Here is a 20,252-nt window from a genome sequence, read left to right on the forward strand (position 1 = left end):
CCATTGGGTAACAAATGCCGACGGTACTATTCACAGACACACAGATGTATCATGGATATCCTGTCACTATTCACACTTTCGATGGCGAGAATCTCTCGGCCAGGGAATCCTTCCGAGGAAATTGTATGCCGACCAGACGTTTGCGAACAGCAATGGCCTTATCAACACCATTGGGAAATGCCCAGTCCGTTTGATTTTGATGATCCCTATTTCCATAATCCTGATCCAGATGCAGACTTTGATGAAGAATGGTTTCAAGGAAGAGATGATTAGAAGAAATTATGTACAAAAGAATATATAAAAAAAAAATATATATATATAAAAAAAAAAATGAAAAATGAAAATTGAAAATTGTGGGACCCACTTTGGACCCACTTTTGTCTTGCCCTCCTTTTCCACCTTGCCGTCACACTCCTTTCAAGAATGCATGTATTATCACTAGTCCTTTACTTCAATTCCAGGATTTCCGTTGTCAGAAGAAGATTTTGCAGAAGCCAGCCCTTACTGCGTCATCCGCCAGTTTCCAACACCTGTAAAGCAAGAACTCAGACTTCACGCTTTGTTACTGTAAATTATTTCGTCTTCTTGTAACATGTTTGCCTATAAAAAGGCCCTTTGTATCATTTGTTTAGCAGAGTGAAGCGAGAACAGAAAAGAGAGAGTGAATTAGAGTAAGAAAAATTAGAGAGTCAGCCAGCTTGTGTAATATTTTACAGTCTATGTCTGACCTCGAGATGCTATTTAATATATAATTTCAAAAGGTTGCCAACTAGCTATATAAACTGAGATTGATGTCGGATGCCAATTTTCCCCGCCCCTTTGTGTACCCAAACCAAATCAGCAAAAAAAAAAAAAAAAAAAAACTTCTGCTGCTCATCAGGAACTGCCTTGGCCAAATCACCAACTGCTGCCCATTCTCATTGCTTTCTCATATCGATCATTTTCCAAATCCAAATGGCCTCTTCCTCTTCCTCTTCTAAAACCCTCTTAACGCTAGACTCCTCTCACCTCTTCCTCGCCGCTCTCGAATCCCAATCATTATTGCCACCACCATCGCCCCTCTCCGTTTCTTCGGCCTCTCTCCCCCCTTCGAAACGCATCCCCAACACCCGTTTCCTCGTAGACGCCTTCCGCAGTGATTCCGATTCCAGTTTCTCCGTCTCCTACTTCCTCTCCCACTTCCACTCCGATCACTACGCCGGCCTCTCCCCCACTTGGTCCAAAGGCATCATCTTCTCTTCCCCCACCACCGCCCTTCTCCTCACCCGTGTTCTCAAACTCCCCTCCCCCTTTATCTTTCCTTTACCGCTCCGCCAAACTGTTGTCATTGACGGCTGTCAGATCACCCTCATTGACGCCAATCATTGCCCTGGTGCCGTCCAGTTCCTCTTCAACATTCCTGGCCCCAACGGTGGGAGGTATGTTCACACCGGCGATTTTCGGTTTTCTGATTCCATGAGATTTGACTCTTTTCTAACTCAATTCATTGGTTCTGATGCTGTTTTCTTGGACACTACTTATTGTAATCCCAAATTCGCGTTTCCTTCGCAAGATGAGTCTATTGATTATGTTGTTAGTGTGATAGATAGAGTAGGACCAGGAGGTGATTGTTCATTTAGGGGTGTTTTGTTCCTTGTCGCTACTTATGTTGTTGGGAAAGAGAGGATTTTGCTCGAGATTGCACGGAGGTGTAATCGGAAGATACACGTCGACGCTAGGAAAATGGAGGTTTTGCGTGTTTTGGGGTATGGCGAGACCGGGTTGTTTACAGAGGATGTGTGTGAAAGTGATGTTCACGTTGTTGGGTGGAATGTTTTGGGTGAGACATGGCCGTATTTTAGGCCTAATTTCGTGAAAATGAAAGAGATCATGGAGGAAAGAGGCTACTCTAAGGTTGTGGGTTTTGTCCCGACTGGGTGGACTTATGAAGTGAAGCGCAATAAGTTTGCTGTCAGAACTAAGGATTCGTTTGAGATTCATCTTGTTCCGTATAGTGAACATTCAAACTATTACGAACTTAGGGAGTATGTGAAGTTATTAAAACCAAAGCGTGTTATTCCTACCGTAGGTTTGGATGTTGAAAACCTTGATAGCAAGCATGCTGATAAAATGCAAAAGCATTTTGCAGGGTTAGTTGATGAAATGGCCAATAAGCAAGAGTTCTTAAGGGGTTTTTATCGAGGGTCCTGTGAAGTGGTTCACAAGGTTGAGCGAGATGCCAGCACTAATGAGGAGCTGGACAAGGAGAATGAGATCAAGGAAACCAAGGCAAAGGGCAGTGATATTAATGATCCGGGTTTTGCTTTGGACAACTCATCTTCTCCTAAAGAACCTGGTACACAAGATCCAGTTGTCTTGAATGATGAGGAGATATCTTCTCTTGAACAATCCAGTTCACAAGATCCAGTTATGCTGAATGATGAAGACATGGAGAAGCTCGTTCAGGAACTTCGTGATTGTTTGCCCACATGGGTCACTCACAACCAGATAGTAGATCTGATCAGCAGCTCAGGAAGGAATATTGTTGAAGCGGTGTCTAATTTTTATGAACGTGAAACTGAATTTCATGAGCAAGTCCTTGCTAGTACAGCTACAACATCTGTGTCCACTTCTCAAAGTAGCTCACTTAATGACTCTGCTTCACTTTCAAAAGCAGGTTTTGTTATGAGTAGTCCTTTTGGAAGCCTTGACAATGCTTTAAGTAAAGTCTATAAGCCAGCCAACCTGAAGCATTCTCGTAAGAGTAATATTTCCCCAGGCAAAGGTAAGGGGACTATTGACAATAAGCCGGACAAGAAAGTTAAAGTCAATTCAATTAAGAGTGGCACTTCTCCTGGAAAAAGGAAGGTGAATGTTGAGAATAAGAAAAACAAGAAGGCTAATTCAAAGTTGGAATCTGGTGGTTCAAAACAATCTACAATAACAAGTTTCTTCAGTAAAGTTTTGCCCGATGTTTCTGAAGGTGGTAAGGTAGGAACTTTGTTTGAGCAGAGCCCTATAGATGAAAATCAGTTGCCTGATGATTCTGCCAAATTTTACAGGGATGAAATAGACCAGTTTATTCAAATAATAAATGGCAATGAATCATCCAGAAGCTGTGCTGCCACCATTCTAGAGAAGACAAAAGGAGATATTAATAAGGCACTGGATATTTACTTCTGTAATCATGAGGATGACCTTGGTGACTTTAACAAATCAGTTCTGGTGCAGAGTAGTGTCAACAACTGCTCTCGTGGCCAAAAGAAGAATGTGCTAGAGAAAGAACATGTTCCTGATATCTCTTTGCAGACAACGTTAACAAAGGATGTGGATGCAACTCCTGTATCACTACCTCCAGAAAAATACAATCCTATAGAGCATGGTTGTTTATTTTACATTTTGAAATTGTTCAAAACATTGAGTTTTCTTGTTAATGTATTTAAATTTTAAACATTTTCTTGATGGCAATCCTTCACATTGCTGAGATACATGTGCAGCATGCTGGAGGAGCGGACAGCCTGCTCCGTATATACATCTTGCAAGAACTTTTGATCAGCTAGAGGATGAAAAAGGGAAGATAAAAGCTACTTCTATGTTGTGTAATATGTTCAGAAGGTCTGTTGCTATAGATGGCATCTTTGATATCATTTTTGTTTTTCTTCTTCCTGTTATGGTATCACAGGTTGCTTTTTTATTAGTTTTTGCTGATTGGGACATATTCTTTTCTTGCACTGGCTTTTATGACAGTTTACTGGTCTTGTCTCCTGAGGATGTTCTGCCGTCTGTGTATTTGTGCACAAATAAGATTGCTGCAGACCATGAAAATATAGTGAGTCTTATCCACCCATGGTCTTTGTACTCTTTTTCCAATCAATGCTTGATTGGTGATACTGTATTCAAGTTTTATTTCCTATCCTTTGAAGCCTCAATTTTCTTTTAGTTATGAGAGTTGTTTTTATTTTTATTATTATTGTTATTATTATTTTTAAATCCAAGTTACTATTTTGTATCACTTGGCTGCACCTGATATGACAAGACTTAATTTTGACCAATAGAATTGTGACCTTAATTTCCTCCTTTTCCCCTCCACATTCTTCTTCAAGTTCATGGTTTTGTTCTGACTCTAGAGTTGGAGCTGACATTACCTTTCTTGGTCAATCATGGCAACAGAGATATATTCTATGGAACTAGTAATTGATTTTTATTTTTTATTTATAATCTTTTTTGAATGGTAGAACTAGTAAATTTCATGAGAAATCTATCTCCAAATTTAAGTGTAATTTAATTTACCTAGCATTATTAGTTTAAGCAGTTTAAGAAGTGGAGGATTTGTCTCTAATCCTTGGGATTTCTTCCCTCCCTACGAAATATTTGGGGTTACCACTTGGTGCTTGACTTAAGTCAAAAGAGAGGTGGAGTCCTGTTGTGGAAAGAATGGAGAAAAGCCTTGTGGGGTGGAACTTTGGAAGAGAATTTATTTATCCAAGTGGGGTAGACTCACTCTTATTAAGAGTACTCTCTCGAGTCTACTGACATATTTTCTCTCTTTTCCCTCTCCCAGTTAGCATTGCTAGGCCTATTGAAATGATGCAAAGGGATTTTCTTTTGGGAGGGATGGGAGATGAGCTTAAGTGTCCGTTTGGATCACGTCTGCACATCTGCATTTCTGCGTTTTTGCCCTTTTTTTTTCACTAGTGCCTCTTGCACTGTTCACGGGACATGAACAGTGCATTAAGGCAAAACCACAGTGTTTTCAGCAATGAACAGTAACCCAAAAATTATTTTTTTATTGTTTTCAGCAATAAGTTTTTAATTTTCAGCAAAATAAGCGGTATTCAAACACACACTAAATTTTACCTTGTGAATTGGATTATAGTGTGTACACCAATTAGATAAGGAGGGTTAGGAGTGAGATAGATGGTGCCATTCAAAAAAAATTTATTAGGTAAGTGGTTATGATGATTCACCGTTGTTTTGCTCTTTTGAGGAAAGTAGTGGAGTGTAAGTATGGGTGTGGTTTGGGAGGATGGTGCTCGAAGTTGGTTAAAGGAGGGTATGGAGTTGGTTTATGGAAGTTTATTAGATTGGGTTGGGGTCCTTTTTCCAGGTTTCTTTCATTCTTGGCTGGGAAAGGAACCTGTGTTTGTTTTTGGGTTGATTGGTGGTGCGGTGATGGGCCTTTGAAGGATGTTTTCCAGTTTTGTACGAAATTGCTCAGGATAAGGGGCTTTTGTGGTGGATTATTTGATTTGGATAGATAGCTCTGTGCTTGGGATGTTACTTTTATGCGTCTATTACATGATTGGGAAGTGGAAGCTATGATTATGTTTTGGGAGGAGTTAATTCTTTTCCTTGGAAGGATATTTGGAGGGTAGAGCTCTGCTTAAGGCTGCTTTTTTTACATGGACTGCTGCTTTGGGTAAGATTCTCACAATTGATAATCTGCATTGCCATAAGGTTTGTGTGATCGAGTGGTGTTACATGTGCATGAAGGTGAGGGAAACAGTTTAGCATTTGTTCCATTGCAAGTATGCCCTTGATTGTGGTCAATGATCTTCTGTTTAAGGGGAGATTTCCTAGACGGGTGGGGGTTGGGGTGGGGGTGGGGGAAGGGGATTGGTGTTGTGTGGGGTGCAGTCTTTGTGCCTTTTGTGGATGGTTTGGAAGGAGTGCAACCGTAGAGCTTTCGAAGGATTTGAGAGGTCTTCAGCAGATTTGAAACTATTCCTCCTGCATATTTTGCATAAATGGATGGCTGGTTCCAACCAATTACCCTTTACTTTGCTAGATTTCATTGATAGTTGTTATCTCTCATGACTTTGTAGTTCTCTTAGAATATTGCTTGTGTACTGAGGGGCTCCTTTTTACTTTAATGAATAATTATTCATAAAAAAAAGTTCCACTAGATTTTGAAATAAATATGTATTGCCGTGTGCTAGAATCCTTGGTGACCAAGTTAGAGCAGAATGGTAAGACTATGTAGCTGACCACAAAATTTGTTATCATGTTTTGTGCTTTGTAAAGTTCTTCTGTCTACTTTATATAAACAACTTAGTAGGTTGATTCTGCTGCAGCATAAGAGATCATTTGCATTTTTTTGATTGTTGGTATGGTCTATGATTTGTGTGATTATAACTCAGGTTCCTTTACCGTCCCCCTCTCCTTGGAAAAAGAAGAATAATTGAAAATTGAAGGAAAATGAAGGGCACAATGTCTCTATAAGGCATACCAATGCAATTTGGTTGTCTTGCTGTTTTCCTTGAAAGTGTTTTTCCTCTTGCTTTTCTAGTTGTTATTTTTTTTTTAAATTTCCTGATTTATTATGTTGATAATTCTTATAAGTTTTTGGTGTTTCTTGTATACTACTCCATCCCTGTCTTATTCTTGTTATTCTTCTCAATTAAGTACCCTCAGTTTTTATTATTGCTGTGCATATTCTCATGGATATATTCAGAAAATGGAAATCAGTATGCATTGATACAACAATAGCAGCAGCAACAACAACAACAACAAGAAGCCTTAATCCCAAATTTTGTGGTTGGCTATGGATCCTCAATTGATTAGTTAAAGTCCACCACATGTATTCTTTTTCCCCATTATATTCTATTGGAAGTCATACTCTTTGTTATTTACTTAATTGACAAGTCCGTTTTTTTATTACTTCTACTATATTAATTAAATTACTTTGAGTTTTGACTAGATGTACTTTTATCAGATATTATTACACAACGTGATTTTATCCATCTCTTATTCTTGGTGCTTTGAATTTTCTTTCTGCTCTGTAATGTTTTTAATGATCTATTTCTCTCGAATGTAATGCTATTCATGTACACTTCCGATGTACCTGGGTATTTTGATTAATGAACTTTTGTTATTTATCAAAAAAAAAAAAAAAAAAATCTATTTCTCTTGACAACAGAAATCTGGAAATATGATTTTGTTTTCACATGCCAATGTCAGGTGTGAGAGATTTTAAGCATTAAGGGTCCGTTTGAATAGAACTTATTGCTGAAAACTGAAAACACTGTAGTAAAATAATTTTTAAATGTGTGAATAGTGCCGTATGACCCATTTTTAATGAAAAAATTGCTGAAAAGTGAAGTTTGTGGGTCCTGTGAACAGTGCACGGGACCCACTGATGTGCTGAAAAGTGGCTGAAAAGTCCACTATTGTGGCTACTGTTCCATGCACTGTGCATGAACAGTAGCCTTTGTCCCTTAAAAGCTGAAAAGCTGCCGCGGGAGAAAAAAAAAAAAAAAAAGAGCTGAAATGTGAACGTGCGAAACGTAAACGCAATAATTTGTATCCAAATGGATACTAAGCATCTTCTCTTGTGTGCAAGAAATTAAAATGTGCTCATGTCTTAACTATGGTGCAGGAACTAAACATTGGTGGAAGTTTGGTCTCCTCAGCACTAGAAGAGGCATGTGGTACAAACCGGACCAAATTAAAGGAGATGTATAACAAGATTGGTGATCTTGGTAGCAACAAATGTTTTTCTCTCATATATTATATCTGGTCTGCAGAACTATTTCTTTCTGTGAGGTTTTTGTTCAACCTAAGAAATAGTCTATTTTGGTTAAAGGTGATGTTGCTCAAGAATGCCGACAAACACAAACATTACTTGCCCCTCCTTCGCCGCTTCTAATTAGAGATGTATTTTCTGCACTCCGAAAGATAAGGTTTGACTTATCCATCTTGGTTTTTGTTCTTTAGAGCATAATGGACATATTGGTGACTATCTATTGGTGGTTTTTTGAAATGATAGAGAATAGTTTGTATAATGATAGTAGTATAGTACCGCTTAGATAATAGTATTAGTAATATATGTAATGCCTAGGAGTTGGTATCATAGATTTTGGGAAAGTGGTATGTTCTTCCCCCATAAAACAATGGGTGGAGGGGAAGGTCACATGTTCAATCCGATATGATGCATGAGTTTACTTGCCTATGAAAAAAGGGAAAGTAGAAGAAAAAGGAGAAGATCATCACCTGAGATTGGTTTTTTCTTTTTCTTCTTATTGTGGTGCAAAGCAGTTTATGTTATAAAATATTTCCCCAGTCAAACTCTTTTTGTCAATTAGGTTTTTCTTTTTCATTTTTCCCTTATATATATATATATATGTATATATATTTGGTCTTTAGCTGGAAACTTTGAAAAATACAATAATAGACTAATGCTATTATCAAGATATTAAAACATCAGTATCCCACTGTTTTCAGTGTTCACAGTAGGAAATGGTGCCGTAATGAAAAGTTTCTTAAGGTTAGCATGAATCAAGTGTAGGAATGTTAACTCTGTAAAAATATATCTAGTTAAAGTGGTATTTTTCCCACTATTCTATCCAGATGGTAGGTCACGGCATTTAGGGCATGTTTAAGAGGCTTGAGTTTTCAAAAGCTGCAGTTGTTTTATTTTTATAATAAAAAAAAGGGAAAATTACACTTTAACACCCTAAACTATACCCCTGTTACACTTTGCACCTTAAATTTTTCAAATGCATTTTGTACTCTAAATTATGACCCTTGTTACACTTTGCATTTGCCGTCAAGTTTACCGTTAACTTGGATGGAAAAGAATGACATCTCTTGAAAAGAACCAATTGGCCATCTTCTCAATCCCTTAAAAACAAAGTAGAAATTATACTTTACCAGCCTAAACTATATTCCTGATAACACTTTGTACCCTAAATTTTGTGTTTCCATTCAAGTTAACAATAAACTTGACGACGGGGTGCAAAGTGTGACAAAGGTCATAATTTAGGGTGCAAAACATGCATTTGAAAAGTTAAGGATGCAAAGTGTAATTTAGGGTATTTTTCCCACTATTTTATCTAGTTGGTAGGTCACGACATTTAGGGCAAGTTTAGGAGGCTTGAGTTTTCAAAAGCTGCAGCTGTTTTATTTTTATAATTAAAAAAAGGGGAAATTACATTTTAACAACCTAAACTATACCCCTAATTACACTTTGAAAATGCGTTTTGCACCCTAAACTATGACCTTTGTTACACTTTACACCAAATATCAAGTTTATTGTTAACTTAGACAGAAAAGAATGACTTCTCTTGAAAAGAACTAATTGCCCATCTTCTCAATCCCCTAAAACAAAGTAGAAATTATATTTTACCAGCTTAAACTATACTCCTGATAACTCTTTGTACCCTAAATTTTTTGTTTCCATCCAAGTTAAACAATAAACGTGATGTCGGGGTGCAAAGTGTAATAAGGATCATAGTTTAGGGTGCAAAATGTGCATTTGAAAAGTTTAGGATGCAAAGTGTAATCTGAATTATAGTTTAGGGTGATAAAGTGTAATTTTCCCTAAATTAAAGGTTTAGTTGTTTCAAAAGCCTCCTAAAAGGCCCAAGCTGCCTTTCAAAGTCCTCAAATGCAGAAGAATCTTTGGGTTGCCAAACAGCTTCTAACTTTTACTTTTTATAGGCTTAGGCACCCAATGGGGTTTGATTTTGAGTCTTTAAAAGAAGTAACATTAATAGAATCAACCTTATTAGGCACACGGTGATGGGCATAGGAATTTGTCCTCAAAGTTTGTATATGATGAGATGGCTATGGAATCATTTACAGAGTGAACCATTATAACACCGTATGGGATTTGATTATACTTGTAGGCCTTTTAGTTTATTAGCTCCTGTAGAATTTGTAGCAAATTTGTTCTAATTTTCTTTCATATTATGTGGTAATTTTCATGATTCAAAATGTGTATTATATAATTTATTTTATTGATTTGAATATTTTTGAATTTTGATACCAATTGCAAGCACTCTGTTATGTGAAATTATTATAATTCTTGTTCTTATATGGTATCATCAGTGTACAAACAGGCAGTGGAAGTACCGTTCGAAAGAAAAACATTATTGTGAATCTCATGTGTTCTTGTAGAGAGAAGGAGATGAAGTTTCTTGTTAGAACTTTGGTAAGACTCTTAATGTAGTTTGCTTTGAACATGTCTACATTTATCTAAATGGTGATCTTTGCACTACATTTATCTAGGACTATTCCTTGCTTATAAATACTTGTCTGTTTTGTTAAATTATATCTCATTTATTCCTCTCAACTTGTCAGTAACCCATGCAATGCACACAAAAAATTAATAAAATATGATATTTTTCCGTTTTCTATTTTTTGGTTAAATATGAAATTTGATAATTATGGTAGTTAATAATAAGCTTTTATTATGATTGAGGTTGTATATGGATATATCTATTCTACCATTGTGAGGCATCAAAAGCTTATGTGGCAACACTAGAAGAAGTTAACAAAAAGTAAAAGGTTTCTATATATTATAGATTATAGATGTGTGATGGTATATTTATGTGTTTTGTTGAATAACAGCATTAAATAATATTATGCCTTTTTTTAAAGTAATTATCTTCATCTTGCACTTGTTGACTTGAAGAATTGTGTGCATCAGCGCATCAATCTTAATACAATTCTCTTCTTTAATCCTTTTCTCTTTTTAGTTACTGTTTTCATTATTACCTGCCCTGCATGCTTATAGAGCATAAAATGGGGCACATGTGGTTAAGTCGTTGTTTGCTGTTGAGAATTTAATTTTGAAACATAATAGTTTATCAGTTTAGACTTTCAGCAATTTTTCTTTGCTTGGATGGGAGGGGGAGAGGAGAGTAGAGTAAATGGGAGGGGTATGGTTTAACAAACCCTCCTAAGCCTGCATTTCTAATTCAGTGGAGTGGAGGGGATTAAAAAAAAAAAAATTGAAATGTCAATTTTGCCCTTAAGATGTCAATTTATATTTATTTTTTTAAAATTAATAAATAAGGTTATAATTGTCATTTTATATGAAATTCTCATCCCCTCTCCTCTCCTCTGCCTACTTAATTTTTAAAACATCCAAACAAGGTGAAGGGGTAGCCATTCCCCTCTACTCTCATTTACTATCCTTTCCTTACCCTCCTTACCCTCTACTGCCTTCTGCCTCCAAACTTCCAAACATAATGTTTGTGTTGGGAGGAGCATATGAATCTTTTGTTGGTTACACTTCCAAAAAGCCGAAATTTTTTTTTGACCTTTTGTTGTAATTATCCATTCATCATAATAGTGTTTGACTTGCAATTTTTAGTTGCAGAAAAAAAATATTTTACACCGAAGCAAATAGATGCTTATTAAATAGTAAATGTTGTTGTAAGAATAATGGTTAAATTATTTAATTTTCTGTTTTTTAACAGCTTAGCAGGATATTGATAAATAGGAAGAGCACAACAGAGATTTTTATCCTTGAAAACCGAGATGATTTTAGTTGCCCCCCCCCCCTCCAAAAAAAAACCAAAAAACCAAAAAAAGATTACTGCTTCATATACTCTATTTGAAGTTGATCTTTTGTTAGAAAGGGATTCCACAAACAGCTGCATCTTGTGTTTTTCAAGCTTTGATTGATCACTCTTGTACTTGAGTTTTGCTTCCTCATTTTGTTCTTTATGCTCTTGGATGTTCAGGTCCCTAAAAAGTATTGACGTTTTGCATGCAGCAATGGCTTGAGGTTTAAGTTTCTTGAGAGTATGGTTGTGAAAATGATCATGTTTGATCAGCTTTTGCACTATTTACTGAGGAAGTACTGTGTTTTTGGTCTAGCAGTTGAGCTTCAAATTTCTCATTCCAGATTGTAGCACCACAATGTCACCAAGCGTTCCTATTTATTTCTCCTTATGTGCTCTAGTGTATACTTATCATTCATACTTCTAGTTCACCAAGATCTTAATCATTTATCATTAATCATTAGGGGGCTGTATTATCCATTTAAATTGAAAAGTAGGGTGTTGTTTAAGATCTGAAGACATGTTTTATTAAGATGCAACAAGATTCTTGTTGTACAATAGATAGAGATAGCTGTTGCAGGTAGGGTGGAGATGATGTTGCTTTACCTGTCATTTGCTATTGATTTCCAGAGCAAACTGTGTTTTTCCTTTCATTGATCATGTTTGATCAGCTTTTGCACTATTTGCCAAGGAAGTACTGTGTTTTTGGTCTAGCAGTTGAGCTTCAAATTTCTCATTCCAGATTGTAGCACCACCATGTCACCAAGCATTCCTATTTATTTCTCCTTATGTGCTCTAGTGTATGCTTATCATGCATACTTCTAGTTCACCAACATCTTAATCATTTATCATTAGGGGCTGTATTATCCATTTAAATTGATAAGTAGGGTGTAGTTTAAGATCTGAAAACGTGTTTTCCTAAGTCACGACAAGATTCTTGTTGTACAATAGATAGAGATAGCTGTTGCAGGTAGGGTGGAGATGATGTTGCTTTACCTGTCATTTGCTATTGATTTCCAGAGCGAAGTGTGTTTTTCCTTTCATTTTGTTTCATTTCTTCCCTTTCTCATGGTCTTCTATTTTGTTATTTTTAGGATTTTTTTTTAGAGAATTAATAGACGAGGTCTTCACCTGTGCTGCACTGAAAATGTGCATCATTTGAATATGGCTGGGATATCTGATTGCCGAAAAAATATATATTTTTGAATGAGTATAATGAATGTGGAACTTAAATACGGGGTTTAACTTATGGTATTGAGCTATTTTTTGTGACCATTTTTAACATCATTTCTATGCAGGTCAGAAATTTACGGATTGGAGCAATGATGAGAACTGTTTTACCTGCTCTAGCTCAAGCTGTTGTTTTTAATTTCTCCCCTAACTTTTACCATGAAGGAAAAGTAGACAATTTGAAGGAGAATCTTCAGGTTAACACTATTTTTGACAAAATGTCATTTATTCATTCTGTCATGTTTTTACGGTTTCATAAAAGTTGGTTCTCACCCTTTGCAATCACGATTCAAATGAATGAGGTTTTGGCTGAGTATTTGAAAATTTTATAGAGTTTCTTAATAAAAATTGTTTTTTTGCCTTTTGTTTTTTCTTTTTCATTTTTTTTTGAAAAATTTAATGTGAACTTATTTAATTTTTTAATGTGGGCATACTTATTTTGTGAGTCATTTGGGTGAAAATTATTTTTTAATCAAAATATATTAAAATACTGTTTGAAACTTACCTATAAAAAAAAGTGTTTGAAACTTATCTGAAAACTATGGTGGTTTTAAAATCATGAGTTCAAGTCACAATTTTAAGGTCTGTAATCATGACTTCAGCTCACAATTTCAGCTGACTTGGCAAGCTAAGTTGGCTTTCTTGGTTTGTTGGTGACACATGAAATCATGGCATCAATTCAAGGCTTCTTCAGATACATAATTTGATGCAAAAAAATATAGGAAAATAGGAAATAAAGAGTGACAACTACAGAACCATTCCTAGGCTTCACCACCTAGGATCTGCTTGCAAACCCTAGGCTTCATCACCTAATGGCATTTGGCATCACCACTAAACAAAGAAAACAAAAGAGTAGACATATTCTCAACTCATTATAAAATTCTTATTCAAAATCAACTGCCTTTCACAATTACAAGAACACTAGTTTAATAGGGTTTAGGGATTACGCTAATTTGGAAAATGCCTAATCAAATCCCTTAAAACCCTCAACATTAAAAACTAAATTCAAAATTCAAAATTCAAAATCAAACATAATTTCAAATTTAGAAACAAAATCTTAAACGAATGTTGAGAAAACTCAACCTCAAGTTTTTAAGTGGAGAAGGATCAAAACTCTAGCACATAGTGCTTGCCTCAATTGAGGAATCACCTTTGGGAGCACAGAGACTAGCAAAATCTTGCATTCCCTGACCTCAGTAAACTCATTTGGAATGACAAAATCAATGTGTGGAATCACAATCTTATCTTAAACCATAGGAAGCACCATGGTATCCACTTTGGCAAACAGTTTGTCTCCATGCACCATGCAAGGTTGATGATAAGCAGATTCATCAACTTCAACTGTCACATCATGTGCACCCTCATAATTTTCACTATGTTGTTGAACTTCTGCCTCATTTAGTAATGACTAACCAACAGGTTGAATTGGCTCTACTACAAATGGTTGAGGGTGCGCTGATGGGACATTATTTGGCACTTGTATCTCCTTTTCATAACAAAATTTTGGTACCACAACATTACTATCTCTCATGTGTGAAGCTTTTACCCTTAAGTTTGCTGGGTAGTATTTTAGTGAGTGCCATTATTTTGTCTGGTTAGTTTTTCAGTGAGTGCCATTATTTTGTCTAGCCAGGCATTAATCCTAGTGATAATTTGCTTCCCCTATTTCCTAGTGATTATTTGCTCCCCGATTTCCATAAAGTAGGTGATACATTCTGATTTTCCTTTCTTGCACTAGCTAAAAGCGAATTGAGAAGATTGAAGGAAATTTCTTCACTTTCATCTATGACAAGAGTCATATTTGTTTCCGTGGTTGAAAATACAACATGTGGATGGTTGGACCTAATTATTTTTAAGAAATTTTGAAACATCTCAACAACCAATGCATCACAATCAAGTTCCAACATCACCAATCTAAATTTTTGCGATGCTCATCTAGATTAGATTTTGATGCTTCGTATAATCCTTATTTGGTTTGAGGCGGTTTCTGGTCTAAAGATAAATTTGGGCAAGTCTGAATTGGTTCTTGTTGGAGTGGTGCATAATATTGACTTATTGTTGAATGTCCTTGGCTGCAAGCAAGGTACTCTTCCATTGAAATATTTGGGTCTTCTATTGGGTGCTAAATTCAATGATAAGACAATATGGAACCTGATTCTAGATAAGATGGAAAGGAGATTAACGGGATGGAAACGTTTGTACTTATCCAAGGGAGGTAGAGTCACTTTAATCAAGATCATTCTATCTAATTTACCCACTTATTTTCTATCTTTATTTCCTCTACTTGCTGTTGTAGCTAACAAAATTGAGAAACTTCAGTGAAATTCCTTATGGGATGGCATTGGTGATGAACCCAAATTTCATTCGATTAAATGGGCTACTATTTGTTTTCCCATTTCTTCGAGTGGCTTGGGAATAAGGAATGTAAGACTTTTTAATGAAACTTTGCTTGGGAAGTGGCTATAGAGATTTAGGATTGAGAAGGATGCCCTTTGGAGGCAAGTGATAGAGGTGAAATATGGATGTGTATGGGGTGGCTGGTGTATCAGATCTGTTTATGGTCCATATGGTGTTGGTTTATGGAAAAATATTAGTTAGGGATGACCTTCTTTTACATGCTATATTCTGTAGGATATTGGTGATGGGTCTAGGCTGAAGTTTTGGTGAGACCGTTGGTGTGGGGAGAAATCTCTTGTAGTTAGCTATCCTGAGTTGTTTAGATTTTGCCAAGATAAGGAGGGCTAGTTAGTGTGGCTGAACTTATGAAGTCCACTAATGGAGTCCTCTTTTGTGATGTAAGTTTATTTAAGGTTGTGCATGCTCGAGAATTAGAGGCTATGTCGGGTTTCATGAATACCATATATGGTTCTTCAGTAATGGAGTTTGGTGAGGATAAGATGTGTTGGAAACCTGATAGAGATAAGGGCTTCGTGGTTAATGATTATTATAGTATTTTAGTGGGCTCTAATGACTACTATTTTCCTTGAAAAGGTATTTGGAAATAGAAGATTCCTTTTTGAGTAGTTTTCTTTGTTTGCATTGCTGCTTTAGGGAAATACTTGATGATTGACAATTTACAAAAAATGAAGGTTTGGATATTGGATTGTTGCTAAATATGCAAGTGTAATGGTGAATCGGTTGATCATCTCTTTCTTCATTGTTTGTTTGCTATGGATTTGTGGTATATGGTTTTGGGTTTATTTGGAGTAAGTTGGGTTATGTCGCAATCCGTTGTGGGGCTACTAGCTTGTTGGCAAGGTTTGGTTGTCATCTAAATGGTCAAATATGGTTAATTGATCCCCATTGCTTAATATGATGCCTTTGGAGGGAGAGAAATAGTAGGTGTTTTGAAGTAAATGAGAGTTTCATACTAGACCTCAAGTTATTTTTCATTAGAACTTTATTGGATTGGTCGGTTGCTATGCGAAACCAATCATTCTCTTCTTTTCTTGATTTCCTTTATTTTTGTGATTTTTGTACTTGAATTGTTGACTCCTGTACACTCCTTGAGTACTAGGGTGTTCATTTTTTTATATCAATAAAACTTATCAAAAAATAGTTCTAGCATTACCAAGCATGACCTGACCTTTGCAACAGTATCAAGAATTGAAACCTTGTATAACAGTGACTGGACACATGAGACAAGTTTTCAAATGCTGCTACAGACGGCTGAAATATTTCCTTTATCTGCTCATAATCACATGGGGCATCTAGTGCTGTTACTGTTGTAATCTCAGTAATGCAAAATGCAACTGAAACCTTCAGAACCATTTCATCATGTCTCAAAAGTGTCTTCATTGAGGGTAAATATGCATCTTGCATTGATTTGGATGGTGCTTGCTCCTCATTTGCTAACAAATTTTCAACTTTCTCAAGAAGAGTGAGTGAGTCATCATTGGAGGAAGGAGGGTTAATGAGGTTATTCTCAGCCTCCTTAAGCTGCTCCTCAAGGTCTCTATCAAAGGAAGTAATTTTCAACTCAAATTTAGAGCCACAAAACACAAAGACTGAAACTTAGCTCCTAAAAATAAGCTTTCCATTTTTGACGCTGGGTTGGTTTGGCTGCATGACGTTGTGCAAGATTGGGGCCTAAAGGTGGGGTGGCAGTGGATCAGCAGATGGGAAAGGGAGAGCGATGGCGGTGGCGAGTTGTTATTTGGAGTTTTGGGGTGGCTATCAGCAAAGCGTCTCGGTGCCGAAGGTTGACGATGGTGGCTTGCTTCAAAAGATTGGCTGTGGGATGTGTTTTCTGGTGGTGAGGTTGACGAAGATTTGCAGTCTGACCTTCTGGTGGATTGGGACTTTGCGGATCTGGGTGTGGATGGGTTTTGTATAGAGTTGTAATTCTTGGCCATGGGTTCTTTTGTTTTGTTTCTTTTGTATAGAGTTGTAATTCTTGTCTTCTGGTGGCAGATGTGGTTTGTAGTGGTTGGGCTGTAAATGAAGTGGCTTGCAGCGAGTGGGTTCTCGGTGGTGGTTGTATGATGTTGGCGGCTGGTTTCTTTTTAGAATGATTTGGATTGGGTGGAGGGATGGGATGCGTTAATACCAAGATGATATAGAACAATGTAGGAAAATAGGAAATAAAGAGTGACCACAAGAACAACAGAACAAATCTTAGGCTTCTCCACCTAAGGGCGTTTGGCATCACTACCAAGAAATGAAAACAAAAGAGGAGACATATTCTCAACTTATCATAAAATTCTTATTCAAAATTATCTGCCTTTCACAATTACATGAACACTAGTTTAATAGGGATTAAATATTACACTAATATGGGAAATGCCTAATCAAATCCCTTAAAACCCTCAACATTATAAACTTAATTCAAAATTCAAATTCAAATTCAAATTTAGAAACAAAATCTTGAATGCATTTGGTGCTCCCTGCATCATAATTGCTAGCCCTCTTCCTTAGCCTTTTTACTGGGTCACTTGAGATGGGATGGCCGCTTGGGGTGTTTTTAACGGTTACCTCGACTGGCATCTAGGTGGCAGCATGGCTTATGTTTGGGGGGTTGATGGTGGCAATTTTGGGGAGCTTTGGTTATGGGTGGGTCAAGATTGGTTTGGGAATTTGTGTTTGAATGGTCAATGGGCTTGTGTTTGGCTATCGGCATTTGGTGTTTGGGTGTCTCATGGTGGTGATTTGGTGGTGGGGCTTGAGTTTGGTGGTGTTTTGGTTATGGGGTTTGAGTTTTGAGTGTCTCCAATAAGTAGGTTTTGTGTGGGATGATGGGGACAAATATTGATAACTGTGATGGAGATAACGGTCGTGTCAAAGTCCAATCCCGGTCTTAAGTAGGCACCAACCCATTTTTAAGACTAATTTGTCAATTGGAATGTGGTATTGGGTTAGCTGTTGAGGGTAATTTATGAAGGGAATTATTCGGCATTGCAAATTCTTGCAATTAAAGTAATTAGGTTTTTGACAAGAACTTTTCATGCAAGAGAGACGAGGAAAATTTGTTGGTGGCAGCTTTTGTGTCGGACATCTTATATGTTTGAGTTGAAACCCCGATTTCAACTTTTCAATTATTTATTTATTTATCTTTTTGATAAGTAAATAAAATTTTATTCAAAGACATAAAAATGAGTCACCCAAGTATATGGGAAGTATACAAGAGGGGACCAAAACTATCAAATACATAAATTACAAGCATCCACCAAATCATAGTCCGAAAAAATAGAATGACTTCTTATGATAGACATCCAATCCGATAGAGTTTAAAGAAGAAAAGTCTTAAATCGATTATAGTCCTTTCAGAATCTTCAAAACACCGGTTATTTTTCTCCTGCCAAATGCACCACATCAAACAATGAGGGACAACCATCCAAATAACACCATTACGATGATGACCAAAAAGCTAACCACAGTCTTTGGCATCACCTAGTAGATACCAAACAAGGTGAACACCATAGACCATAACTCAGAAACAATAGGACAATATAGTAAAAGATGGTCTACTAATTCTACATTACTTTTGCACATATAACACCAATCTAGAATCAACACCTTCTTCTTACGTAAATTATCAATAGTCAAGATAGTTCCTAAAGCTGCAGTCCAAACAAAAAACGCGACTCTAAAATCTTTTCCTTCCAAATACTTCTCCAAGGGAAGGATTGAGTACATACACCCAACAAAGCCTGATAATAATTGCTTACCTCAAAGCCCAGGTGTCCAACACATCTTATCCTCACTAATACCCCTCAACTATTTATTTATACCTCAATTATTTATTTATTTATATATTTTTATAAGTGCCACAATTTTCTGATAAGTTTCAGGAACATGGTATTTTTCAATATTTTATTATTATTAAAATACATCTTTTAGCTAAATGACTTCCTATTTTGTAGAATGGGTTATTTGATATAGAAATTTCAGTTGATTATTTGATCTTTTGGTTTCTTCTCAGTTCCTTTCTGCAGCCGTAGTTGAAGCCTATAATATACTCCCCAATTTGGTTAGTATTAATGTTTTTGGCATTACAATTCTTGGCTATTTTCTTTTTTCTTCTTTAGCAACTATTTATGTTGAATTTTTTTATAGCTATATGCTCCATGTCTTTAGTTTGTTGTCTTATTAAAAGAAGATATTGATTTGCATATGTCGTTAAATAATGTGTTTTATTTGAGAATATGTCCTGGTTAAAATTGAGAAAATAACAACTAAGCCTCTATCCCAAACTTTGGGGTCAGTTATGGCTTTTCAATTGACTAATAAGGTCGTCCATATGTATTCTTTTTTCTCATTCCTATTATACTTTGTCACTTTCTTAATTGACATGCCCTTTTAACTATTTCCATGAATGTTATTTTAGGTTTCCCTTTACCTTTTTTCATTTCCTTGACTTGAATCAACTTACTCTTTTTCATTGGTGCACTAATTGCTTTCCTCTACACATGACCAAACCACCTCAAACGGCTCTTCCTCATCTTTTCATCAATAGAGGTCAACTCTACGTTTCATCACTGAGATGCCTACCAAAACTCCCTTTCCAACAAGCTAGCAAATCCATAACTCAATTATTTATAACCCAATGGTGTCCAAACAAATAATACACCAAAGACCATAGATTATAAGCAAAATCAGAATGGAGCAGGTGATCAATGGACTCCTCATTTCTCGTACACTTTACTAATCTACAATGTAATTATTTCTATCCATCTAGTGAATCTTCCCTCTAGCAGTTGTCCACATGAAGAAAGTTACTCTGGTAGGAGTCTTTACCCCTCCAAATACTTTACCCCTCCAAATACTCTTCCATGGTATCTTTTAGAAAGAACCTTATAATAGAATTTTACCTTAAAAACCCTGCTCCTAGTTGGAATCCATCACAGCTGGTCTTCCCTATCTCTGTTAACCTTTAAGGAATAAACAGGGCCAACGAAACTCCTAATCCTGTACAGGTCTAGTAAACGTGACATCCCAACACATAGTGCCTTTATTCTATCCCACATAGTCCGGCATAGAAGCTTCTTTGTCATGACAACTAGCTTGTAACCGGCACTTTGTGTGGGTACATTCCTTGTATCATATATTTTTTCCCAATGATTGAGAAGTAAATAAATATTTTTATTTATTTATCTATACTACTATTTAAGGGGATTCCCTTATTTGGATTCCTTATTTTTTTTTGTTCAAAAATACCCCTACACACCTATGTTTAAGTAGAGACAAAATTAAAGGACAATCCAATAAAAATACAACTCTAACTTCTATTAAAACATTGTCTAAAAAATA

General features: G+C 36.3%; 1 protein-coding gene across 4 annotated transcripts in view; it reads left to right on the forward strand.

The window, feature by feature from the left end:
* The first annotated feature begins 809 nt into the window (after nt 1-809).
* Nucleotides 810-20,252, forward strand: part of LOC142622449 (DNA ligase 6) — a 38,390-nt gene continuing 18,947 nt past the window's right edge. For 3 of the 4 annotated variants that reach the window (XR_012841912.1, XR_012841913.1, XM_075795913.1), the window contains exons 1-8: nt 810-3,361; nt 3,477-3,594; nt 3,727-3,808; nt 7,358-7,460; nt 7,565-7,661; nt 9,811-9,913; nt 12,572-12,700; nt 18,925-18,972. Coding sequence is in view for 2 of the 4 variants with exons in the window: in XM_075795913.1 (XP_075652028.1) it covers nt 955-3,361; nt 3,477-3,594; nt 3,727-3,808; nt 7,358-7,460; nt 7,565-7,661; nt 9,811-9,913; nt 12,572-12,700; nt 18,925-18,972 (3,087 nt within the window). In the remaining 2 variants the exon portion in view is untranslated. The remainder of the gene's footprint in view (nt 3,362-3,476; nt 3,595-3,726; nt 3,809-7,357; nt 7,461-7,564; nt 7,662-9,810; nt 9,914-12,571; nt 12,701-18,924; nt 18,973-20,252) is intronic. The other variant, XM_075795914.1, reaches the window with a different exon arrangement.

This window comes from Castanea sativa, chromosome 1 (assembly GCF_040712315.1).
Source record: "Castanea sativa cultivar Marrone di Chiusa Pesio chromosome 1, ASM4071231v1".
Lineage (NCBI taxonomy): Eukaryota > Viridiplantae > Streptophyta > Magnoliopsida > Fagales > Fagaceae > Castanea > Castanea sativa.